Genomic DNA, 12,079 nt, shown 5'->3' on the forward strand with positions numbered 1-12,079 from the left:
ACAGCACTTCAAAGGCTTCGCTTTACAGTATCAGTGCTGTACGGGTGCTGAACCAGTCAGAAAAGAAACCAAGGAGCTTGTTTACCCAATGATGAAAATGGAATCCCCCAGAAGGGAATTCCAAAGCTTTCTTTTTGCTTGTGTAACGTTCCTAGAAAGAGAAAGGACTGAAAGAGAGAGCGTCTGGTCAGCTTGTTCCGCTTTAAAGGACTGATATACTGATTATTTTTTATAGTTATTGAATTACGTGCCTTCTTCTTCTTAATCAGCTTTCAAATGGGGGTCACTGACCCCATCGATAAACAAATGCTCTGTAAGGCTACAAATGTATTGTTATTGCTACTTTTTATTACTTATCTTTCTATTCAGCCCCCCTCCTATTCATATCCCAGTCTCTTAATCAAATCAATGTATGGTTGCTAGGGGAATTAGGATCCTAAAGGTGGATGACATTACAAACCGGAGAGCTGCTGAATAAAAAGCTAAATAACTCAAAAAACACAAATAATAAAAAATTAAAACCAATTGCAAATGATCTCAGAATATCACTCTCTACATCATACTAAAATTTAACACGAAGGTGAACAACCCCTTTAAAGGATAAGTAAACCTTTAAAATAAGTGAATGTAAAATTGATGAGGGGGCTATTCTAAGCACTTTTGCAATGTACATTCATTATTTATTTTGTTTTAATTCCAAGATATTAAGGGATACATGTACTGTTAATATGAATGAATCTTGTTACAACAGCAGATGTGAGAGAGATTTCTAATTTTATTCCTAAGCAGAAGAACATCAGCCTCTTTCTTTCTCCTGACAACTTCCTTGACTACTTGCTGGTCAGACTGGTGGGAAACTGACCAGCAGGTGGCGCTGTTGTAACACAATTCATTCATATTAACAGTACAGGTATCCCTTAATATCTTGGAATTAAAACAAAATAAATAATGAATGTACATAGCAAAAGTGCTTAGAATAGCCCCCTCATCAATTTTACATTCACTTATTTTAAAGGTTTTAAAGGTTTACTTATCCTTTAAAAGCATGGGAATACATCTTGATAAAATCCCTATAAGTCAACCAAAATACACAATAAGTAAAAATGTCTTTGTTGCCTCATCTGCCTGTCTCTAGCCACCAACTGAAATTCAGCACAGAGAGCTGGCAGCATCTTGTAAACCACAAAACAAGTCAATGCCAGTTAGGATGAGGTAGAAAATATGAAGCACTTTAAATGAAATAGGTTTTAACAAAAAAAAGTGACTGCACGTGAGGAAGAGGTAGAGTGTAAATAAATTGCAATGCTCCCTAAACATGAAAGTCTGTTAAAATGACATTGGAAGAACACTAAAATGAACCATAACAAATAAAATGTAAGGTTTTGCATGGGCAACATGATACATTGCATGTATGTCTATAAAAAAAAAGTGCTTATATTGTAATTTGTTGATAAAGTGAATAAGGAATTGTGTAAACAGGTTCCAATTATATTTGTGCTACATCTGGAAGCTTGTAAGTTTCTAACTGTGTGTAAGTTGCCATGAAAGTATTGCCACCTAGGCCACCGCTTGCCACCCTTCACTCACTGGATCTGATCTAAACAAACCCATCTGACATAAAACTGCCCCTCACTGGAACAGTGTATCATGAGTTAGAGTTTGGTGTTTCCTGACCACCAAAACCTGGATCAAAATTTGAAGTCACTGTCAAAATATTCAATATGTACATCAATGGTTCCCAAACTGTGGATATGTTTCCTTCTATGGGATGGTGAGCGCAACCTGAAAACCATCTAGAAACAGATCTGGGCAGAATGATGTTCTAGAAACTCTAGAAAGCCCATCTTGGAGATCATAGGAGCAAGATGAACACTTCTCTCATGTCCTAGATATTACTGAACCTATGGCTGATGTAACCTTATTATGAGGGGTCAAACGTTGGTCCTCAAAGGAGAATAAGACAAGCCCTAGATACTGTATTAACATTACTGCTACCCATATAACCAAAATGTCCCTAAAGCACAACCTTCTCCAAGAATTTAGCTACAGACACAACGTAAAAGGTTCCTTTATATTAAAAAACAGTGCCATCTATAAAGTGGCATTCCATACACTAACAATGATTATCTCTGTCTCATTATCTTCTGCTTCTGGTGGAGAATCACCAGGTCTTGCTAACTTCAACATATCTTCAGTTGACTGCTAGTTTGCATCAACCAATCAACTCTAACCTCTGACATTGGAGTTGTGAATAACAGCAGAGCTGCACATGCCAGCCTAACTGTCCTACTTGGACCTCTATCTGCCACTTAAGACATGTAGGAAGGAGCTAACCTCAATTGTTTTTGAGTGATTAGCTCTACATGTTTAGAATACAGGAGACCAACACAAGAATGGTAACGCTGTAAGCTAAAGTCAGAATTCCATGGATTCTAAAGGCTCCATAGAACTTTCTAGCCTCTCCTCTTGTTCAGGACTGTCTAGATTTACAGTGAACCCTTGGTTTTTCAGATTATTATGTGCATTCATAAATTTCTGGAGGTATTTGGATGTATACAGCCAGTGGTGTTTCAACACATCTTCCAGCTCGTAAAACTTCGACTGCCTGGCATTCATTTTTCGGAAGCGCCTAAATAGCTTGTTACCGGATTCATTGCCTTCGCTGGCCCAGGCGCCAATGGAGCCATCACGCTCGATGATTTCTGGGACATGTGCAAGGGTTTTGTGAAAATAATTGGTGATTTTGCCTTCATATCTGTACTTGAACTTGGTGGACAGGAGCTCTGCAAAGCGCTGAGAGTGAAAGCTGTATTGGCAAAGCAGTTCTGGGCACTCTTTGGCAGGGCATGAGGAGCGCCAAACAGGTTTCATTTTGAGATACAAGTCCATAAGTTCTGTCAATGCTGCCTGTCTTTCTTCACAAGGAACCAGTTCACACACTGCCTCTATGGTCTCTTTGCTCATGAGCTTCCTGGCAAAATTCCCATTCATTCTCATAATGGGCTTCAGGTTCATCCTCTTTCTCAGGTGCTTGTCAAGAGTGGCTTGCCACCTCTTTTTCTCTTCTTTGGTGACACTGGAGTTTTTATAGAACTCCCCTATCTCAAGCTGAAATATTCTGTAAAATTCTGCAGCATTTCCAATGTCACAGTGTAAAGCATCAATGGATGGGAGGGTTTCAATAAAAGGCTTGGCAGAGACACCTTTGACCCTATCACGTAGCTCATCTACTGATTCATGGTGTGGATTGCTTCTCCACATCTCATAGCGCTGTAAGTTCTCACCGTGGCTCCTAGTTATGGAATGGTTCACCAAGTTCTGAGAAGCTTCCAGACGGGTGGCATCACATAATGTACAGATAAAGATAGAGCCTGATGCCTCAAGTCCTTCTACCTCTCGCACCAGCTTCTCGTCATACCCGGTGCCACGAAACACAAATCTGAAATTTCTTCGAATTCCTCCCATTTCCAGTAACAGTTCAGCAGTTTTCATAGCCTCCCTTTCGGCAATGAGAGGACTCAAAATGGCTGTTAGGGTCTCATGGTCAGATTCGTCTGCTAGCATCAGGCAGAGAGGCTTGCAACACAGTTCAGAATTTGGCTTAGACTCTTCAAAGATCCAAACAGCACCATTGTTGTTGGGAAAACTGATATTCATAACAGTGAATGAAAAACGTACAGCTTTCTCTGGAACTGCTGGACCACTACCATGTTTCTCACTTACATCTCCCATGCCATCACAAGACTCTTTAACCACCACCGTGAAAGGGCCACTCATGTAGTCATCTAGATCTTGTGCCTTCAAACCTTCAAGGATATCTTCTTCCATGTCTTTCAAAGCAGAGACAAGGGCTACATCATACCTAAACCTCTTGGAGATTGTATCTACTGGATATTCATCCACCGATCGGTTCAACCCTGAGAGTCCATCAATAATTCCAACATCTGTTCTGGTAGAAACATTCTTGAGAGGTGGTCTCCACTCAAATGTATGATAACCTGGTAGCAGGGCCTTCTCTGCATTCCTCAGCGCATGCAAGGGCTGAAAGATCTGTCTCCCAGTTGTGGCTTTAACAGTTCTGTACATCTTGTGGTATTGACTGCAGCTGAGAAAAGTGTTAACTCTGATGGCAAGACAAACAGCTGGATGAAGTCCTGCTCCTCTACCTTCCATGATGGCCTCTAGTTCATCAGCTTGTCTGTGTTCATTCCTTGCTCTAAGAGCCAGAAGAAAGAGTGTTAAACACACTGACTTCACATCACCTTCCTCTTCTTTGTCAGCAAAAGCTTTTACTTGCATTTTTAATTCCCTGAGACGATGTTTTTGGGCTCTTCGAGTTAGGGTGAGCAGATGCTGCCGTGGTCTGCCACCCTTGTTAATGTGGGCGTATGCCTCCTTTCCCTTGGTTTCTTTATGCTTGGAGATATGGTGAGAATATTTTCCCAGAGGGATCTCCTCATCACAGCCAGACACAGTGCATTTGAGTAATAAGGCATTGAGGACACTGAGGTAGGATTTCACTGGTGCTGTTAGGTCTGTAGGGAAGCAGGGGTACTTACATGATGGGCAGTAGCATCCCATGAGCTTAATGTATTTTAGGATGCAAATCCTGCAGAACAAATGTTTGCATGGGGTTTGCACTGGATCAGACAGAATATGTTCACACACTTGGCAAGACACTGACTTCACAAAGTCTGATGGATAGTCCACCACCAGGAGATTGGTGTCAAGATGGATTTTCTTGCAGCTGTCCTTCATCTGGTGCAAAGCTTTGTTGCTTTTCCACTGGATCGAGTGGCTTGAGGGGGTCTTTGTCTTTTTAACAAACTCGGGTCTGGTTTTGCGCTTTTTCATCTTGTTTGGGTTTAGCTGTGGTGCGCCCTTTCTTTTGCCCCAGGGTTTGGAAGAGTGACATACATTACAGGCAGCTGAATGAGGTGTCCACTCTACAGCTTGATTATGGGGAAAATAAACTTCACTGGAATTATGGCTGAATTTCTGATTCATTATAGTCCAGCAATTATGACAAAACCGAGTGGGATGAATGGTATCGACATCAGCCCTCACATCAGTCTTGAAGACCTTTAAGATGAGCTCAGGCCAAGAGGTGACCTTCCTTTCTCTTCTTCTTAGAACATCTTGAGTTTCACTGTCCACAGGTCCATGGACAGGATAGCTCCGGTTCTGCTGATCCATTTTAAAAGAGGCACCACATATGCGGCAAAGTTGCTGTATGGCTGTAACGTGAGCCTCGTCTCCCAACCTTTTCAGGTCTGTTTCATTGCTGTCAACGGCATTTGATTTCTCACTTTCCTGTGGTTTGAGATTTGTGAGTAACTGTGGTGTAGACCCCAAACTAAGATCCTCTGAAACCACAGTAGACTCAGGGGATGTCTCTTGAGAGCTGTTGTACGAGACTTCACTTCCCTCTGTTTCCTCCTCAGATGATCTCCTCTCTAAGGATTTCACTCGAAACAGCTTGAACTTCCATTCTGAGAATTTAGTAAATGGATGGTGCATTTCGGTTTGCACATTAGGCAATGCCACCTCCATTTTCCGATGGCCTACAAAACAAAAATCACAAAAATTGTTACAAACCTATATAGAGCAGAGTTAAAGATAAATAATTCCTAGAACAAGATTCATGGGTCATAACAATAAGAGAATGTGTTAACCTCAGTCAAGAGGTGATAGATAGATAGAGATAGGTTAAATATAGATGATAGATAGATAGATAGATAGATAGATAGATAGATAGATGATAGATAGATAGATAGATAGATAGATAGATAGAGATAGATGATAGAGATAGATAGATAGATAGATAGATAGATAGATAGATAGATAGATAGATAGATAGATAGATAGATGATAGAGATAGATAGATGATAGATAGATAGATAGATAGATAGATAGATAGATAGATAGATAGATAGATAGATAGATAGATAGATAGATAGATAGATAGAGATAGATGATAGATAGATAGATAGATAGATAGATAGATAGATAGATAGATAGATAGATAGAGATAGATGATAGAGATAGATAGATAGATAGATAGATAGATAGATAGATGATAGATAGATGATAGATAGATAGATAGAGATGATAGATAGATAGATAGAGATGATAGATAGATAGATAGATAGATAGATAGATAGATAGATAGATAGATAGATAGATAGATAGATAGATAGAGATGATAGATAGATAGATAGATAGATAGAGATGATAGATAGATAGATAGATAGATAGATAGATAGATAGATAGATAGATAGAGATGATAGATAGATAGAGATGATAGATAGATAGATAGATAGATAGATAGATAGATAGATAGATAGATAGATAGATAGATAGATAGATAGATAGAGATGATAGATAGATAGAGATGATAGATAGATAGATAGATAGATAGATAGATAGATAGATAGATAGATAGAGATAGATGATATAGACAGAGAGAAAGACAGACAGACAGATGGGATAGATAGATGTCATTTAAAGGGGTTGTTCACCTTCAATGTACAAATCTTATGAAACCACTAACAATGCTCTCAATGTGTTAGAAAAACCATTTTCCATAACAAAAAGTAAAAATGCCATTGTAAAAGCTAATTTTTTACCTATTAACTCAGTCCTTCTCCTGTCTCTCTGACCAGTTTTCTGAAGTGATGGGAGTGGCCTATTTTGAACCTGACACCAAGAACTTCCTATATGATGACATCATCATGCCCAGGCTTTGCCCTTACTTGTTTCCTATTGGATGTTGATACTGCCCTCCTCCTAGTAATTTATTGGTTGCTTGTGAACTGTAACCGGTCACATAATTTGAATGGTCATTGGTTGATTACTCAATTGTAATGGCAGAGGTTAACAGACGCAGCATATAAACAAACCTGTCTTGTAACAAACAATCACACAGCCATGCAGACAAATACTGCAGAAAAGGAAGGAGCAACATTGTTTGGCAACCTTTAGCATTAGGCATAATGTCAGTTATTTACAAAATTGCAACAAAACCAGCACTGACTTGCTGAGAAACGTATGTAACTTACACATCTAGCAGGGACAGTAGGGCTGCACCTCACCCTTTTAAAACCAAACACATATGAAATCCACAGGCTGCATGGCTAATTATCAACTCATTTAGATGCTGCAGACTGAACTGATTTCTGTGCAGCCATGTATCATGCATCTAAATGAATTGCTAATTAGCCATGCAGGCTGTGGATTTCATATGTGTTTGGTTTTAAAAGGGTGAGGTGGCAACCCTAAGTGACAGGCAGAGCAGTGATGAGGGCAGGTACATTTTTTGAACATTTTGTGCGCTCTCCCGGGGGGGGGGGGGGGGGCGGTAATTTACCTAGGAAAACGATACCTTTTTTAAGTGTTCCACTTCTGGAACAAGATTTAGAGCTCTAAATACCAAAAAATTAAAAAGTTATATTTTTCATGATATAGGGATCTATACCAGAAAAATATTTTACCTTTTTTATGAGGTAAATACACAAAATAATACATGGACCCCCCCCCCAAAAAAATAATAATATATTTCTGGAAAGTACAAGTGTCATCTCCCATAGTAGCCATTATAATCCAATAATTCAAATTTTTAAAAATGATTTATTTTTCCTGTGTAATAATAAAACAGTCGCTTGTACTTGATCCCAACTAAGATATAATTAATCCTTATTGGAAGCAAAACCAGCCTATTGTCTTTATTTAGTGTTTACACCATTTTCTAGTACTAAGATCCAAATTACAGAAAGATCTGCTATCCGGAAGACCCCAGGTCGCAAGCATTCTGTATAACAGATGCCATACCTGTACCTTGTACTTGATCCCAACTAAGATATAATTAATCCTTATTGGAAGCAAAACCAGCCTATTGGGTTTATTTAATGTTTACATGATTTTCTAGTAGACTTAAGGTATGAAGATCCAAATTACGGAAAGATCCATTATCCAGAAAACTCCAGGTCCCGAGCACCTTGATCCCCCCATCTGCACAGTTGAAGTCTCTGCCGCACACAGCCCACACTCCCCCTCCCTCTCACAAACTTGTAACAGTTTCTCTTCAGTACCTGAATGCTGCTCAAATTCCCCAGCACAGCCCAGCACAGGAAGCAGTGGCAGATTGACAGCAGACATAGCCAATAGGAGTTAAGTTAGCTGCCAGTACAATGTGTGATGTCATATAAGGAAGAGGAAGTGAACACTGTAGTGTTTTTGGGGGTCAGTGACCCCCTCCCAGCACAGGGTCTGTGTGGAACTGAAGGATTAGTACAGGGACACTTCTGAGGTGAATATCTCTTGAACTGTACTTTTTCTGTTAACTATTTCTATGGAAAAGTTTGTTCTATTCATGTGAACTGTTAGATTTGTCAATTTGTTACAAAGGTGAACAACCCCTTTAAGGTGAGATTTGGGGAGAATGGATATTTGGCCTTCTAGATACACTGAAATGTATCTGTTATCTTACAGGGGTGGTTCACCATACTAAAAATTTATTTAAAGGTGAACAACCCCTTTCATGGGTGATAGATAGATAATATTTAATAATTTGGATTTAGATTATTAGATACATATAGACAGACCTACATAAGATAATTGACTTTTAGAAAGATAGATACATAAGTAAATATTGAATATTCTGTTAATAGATAAATATTGAAAGATTAGATCTTAGATAAATAGACAACATAATATTTAGAATTTTGGCTAACCAGCTGTCTCTATCTGTCTTATCAATCAATATGTATCCTTTATACATCTAAATATTCTGTTAAAGGATAAATATCAATAGATAATAGCTAGAGGGAGATGGATTTAATCAATGAATGATACATACAGACAAATATTAATAGATTGGATCACAGATAGACAACAGAATATTTAGATCTGTCTATTAACTAATCTATCAGTATCTGTCTATAATATTTTGTTTACAATAAATATTAGATTAACTAGATTGACAGATGATAGATAGATCTATATTTAGCCTTTATATTCTGTTAACAGATACATATTACTTATATATATTATGTTTTTTCTGCTGCAAACTGGAAAGAGACAGAAGTCTAATATTTACAAACAAAAACATACCATATACATTAAACCAACAGAAAGTTTGCTAAGAAATGGTTCCCAATAAATTGCCAAAAAGTAAAGTAAAGGTGAACTTCCCCTTTTATAAGCACTGGCAAGTACAGTTATGGGATCTGTTATCTGGAAACCGGTTATCTAGAGTGCTCCGAAAAGGACATCTCTCATAGACTCTGTTTTATCCAAATAATCCTAGTTTTTAAAAATTATTTCCTTTTTCTCTGTAATAATAAAACAGTAACTTGTACTTGATCCCAACTAAGATATAATTAATCCTTATTGGAAGCAAAACCAATATATTGGGTTTATTTAATGTTTTCATGATTTTCTAGTTACTTAAGGACTTAAGGTATGAAGATTCAAATTACGGAAAGGTGCTTTATCCGGAAAACCCCAGGTCCCGAGCATTCCGGATAACAGGTCCCGTACCTGTATTTTGCTACAATAAAAATCCTTTTCCATAGAATAACATTTGACAAAACTCTGATAGCTAGACCTAGAATCTCAGCCATAAAGGAAAGGAAGACACAACTGCATTGGGTTTGAGCAAGTACAGTGTGAGCACACTGACAGAATGCTCTGTTATACAGATAGCTAGAATCTCAGCTGCCATAAAGCAGGACAGGACTGCTGCTTACAATGGGGATCAGATAGGATCTGTGCAGCCACTGGGACAGAATGTTCTGTTATACAGATAGCTAGAATCTCAGCTGCCATAAAGCAGGGCAGGACTGCTGCTTACAATGGGGATCAGATAGGATCTGTGCAGCCACTGGGACAGAATGTTCTGTTATACAGATAGCTAGAATCTCAGCTGCCATAAAGCAGGACAGGACTGTTGCTTACAATGGGGATCAGATAGGATCTGTGCAGCCACTGGGACAGAATGCTCTGTTATTCAGATAGCTAGAATCTCAGCTGCCATAAAGCAGGGCAGGACTGCTGCTTACAATGGGGATCAGATAGGATCTGTGCAGCCACTGGGACAGAATGCTCTATTATACAGATAGCTAGAATCTCAGCTGCCATAAAGCAGGACAGGACTGCTGCTTACAATGGGGATCAGATAGGATCTGTGCAGCCACTGGGACAGAATGTTCTGTTATACAGATAGCTAGAATCTCAGCCATAAAGCAGGACAGGACTGCTGCTTACAATGGGGATCGGATAGGATCTGTGCAGCCACTGGGACAGAATTCTCTGTTATACAGATAGCTAGAATCTCAGCTGCCATAAAGCAGGACAGGACTGCTGCTTACAATGGGGATCAGATAAGATCTGTGCAGCCACTGGGACAGAATGCTCTGTTATACAGATAGCTAGAATCTCAGCTGCCATAAAGCAGGACAGGACTGCTGCTTACAGTGGGGATCAGATAGGATCTGTACAGAATGCTCTGTTATACAGATAGCTAGAATCTCAGCTGCCATAAAGCAGGGCAGGACTGCTGCTTTTCCAGAAAGACTTAACCACTTGATTATATTTCAGCATGTAAATCATTTCTCCCCCAACATTAAATGAACAACAGAACCTTTCTCATCTGATTAATAGTGTCCTGCAGATGAACTGTCACAATTAAAGGAATATATGACAACACACTTCAGCCAGTTAATGAATGACGGTTGCATTGCTGCAAGTGACTAATGAATAAAGTAGAGATACATTACCTGCTGTCAGGCTGTCACTGCTCAGGCACAAGAGTCACACTGATCCTCAGTTCTGGATATTAATCTCCAGCCTTTTCTGCCTCTCGGGGGAAAATGACCCCCTATTTATAATAAAAGGACCGCCCCCCCTCGCTATGCCCCACCCCTCACTATGCCCCCTTGGGTGCACCTGGGATGCAATGTTTTGAAGGATCATCGTGGTTAACCGACAGTGCTTTTAAGAACGCCAGTATCATTTCAATGCCGGGGGCTTGGGAGGCAGTGCGTGACCTCCACAGCTGTGTTATTCGGCACCACTTCAAAAACACACAATGTTTTCTGTTTTTTGTGGGTCAAACATATTGTCAACAGCCCCCCCACCCCGTGCGTCAGGACAAACAGACTTTACCCTTTCACTGCCAGTGCAGAGCTTTCCAAGCTGCCAATCCTGGTTATACAGAGATATAAAGGAATCTGGATTCTAATCAAGTTGCTAGGGTCCTGCTTACCCTAGAAACCAGGTACTGGTTTGAAGGACACACATTCCCCTTAGTGCTCAGTTACTTAGGGGGTTATTTATTAAAGTCCAAATTGGAAAAACTCAAAAAATTCAAGTTTTTTTTTTTCACTAGCATTTTTTTCATTGGAAAAAAAAAAACCTCTAATGTGGCAAAAAGCCCAAATCTGAAAAAACATTATCTAAGACCTATCAGGGTCCTGTATAAGTCAATGGGAGAGGCACCTATATCAAATAGAAGTTATTTGCCAGAAAATTCGACTTTTTCTTGGTTTTCAGGCAAACACTCGAGCGATTCGGGAAAAAAAGCCAGAAAAATGACAGCAATTCGGCTTTATCCACAATCTGATTAAATCAAGTTTTGTTATAAATAAATAAGCTAACGGGCATGGGAGTTGGGTTGTGGTTTTTTAATAAAATAGGAGATACATTTGGATTTTAGTAAATAACCCCCTTAGTGTCCAGGGTCATAGTAAATAACTTCTTGTGTGTCTCCTACAAAACTGTGCACTGCTGCTTAAGACTATTGCAATAATGTAGGCATTGAGGGAGTCTTGGCTGGAGGAGCTTACTGGTTTCAATTTTATAATCACCATAAATGTGCAGAAACAGGTCGGCATTTTATTGTGGGGGTTGCAGCTCCTTTAATGTGTTTTGTGGTTGCTAGGGTCAGGGACTCCAGCAACCAGAGGATAGAATAAAAAGTCACATAGCAAGTGGGAGCATCGCTTTTGATAAGTCTTGAACACCCCTTGTACTTATATTGTGCAGAAATACTTACTGGGTGTTTCTGGAGACTCTGAC

The 12,079-nt window shown here is 39.3% G+C and overlaps 1 protein-coding gene across 2 annotated transcripts; it reads right to left on the bottom strand.

Annotated features, from left to right (window-relative positions):
• Window positions 1-971: 971 nt before the first annotated feature.
• On the bottom strand, window positions 972-10,917 carry rag1.L (recombination activating gene 1 L homeolog). 2 transcript variants are annotated; one of them, XM_041589106.1, is made up of 2 exons: window positions 10,780-10,917; window positions 972-5,564 (listed from the first exon to the last, which is right to left on the bottom strand). In XM_041589106.1, exon 2 carries the CDS (start codon window positions 5,551-5,553, stop codon window positions 2,416-2,418), a length of 3,138 nt encoding a protein of 1,045 aa, XP_041445040.1. In that variant the 5' UTR covers window positions 5,554-5,564; window positions 10,780-10,917; the 3' UTR covers window positions 972-2,415. The 2 variants fall into 2 exon arrangements, with proteins under 2 accessions (XP_041445040.1, NP_001336375.1); NM_001349446.1 differs by lacking the exon at window positions 10,780-10,917 and having other exon boundaries at window positions 988-5,561.
• Window positions 10,918-12,079: the final 1,162 nt, after the last annotated feature.

The sequence above is a fragment of the Xenopus laevis genome, chromosome 4L, assembly GCF_017654675.1.
Source record: "Xenopus laevis strain J_2021 chromosome 4L, Xenopus_laevis_v10.1, whole genome shotgun sequence".
NCBI lineage: Eukaryota > Metazoa > Chordata > Amphibia > Anura > Pipidae > Xenopus > Xenopus laevis.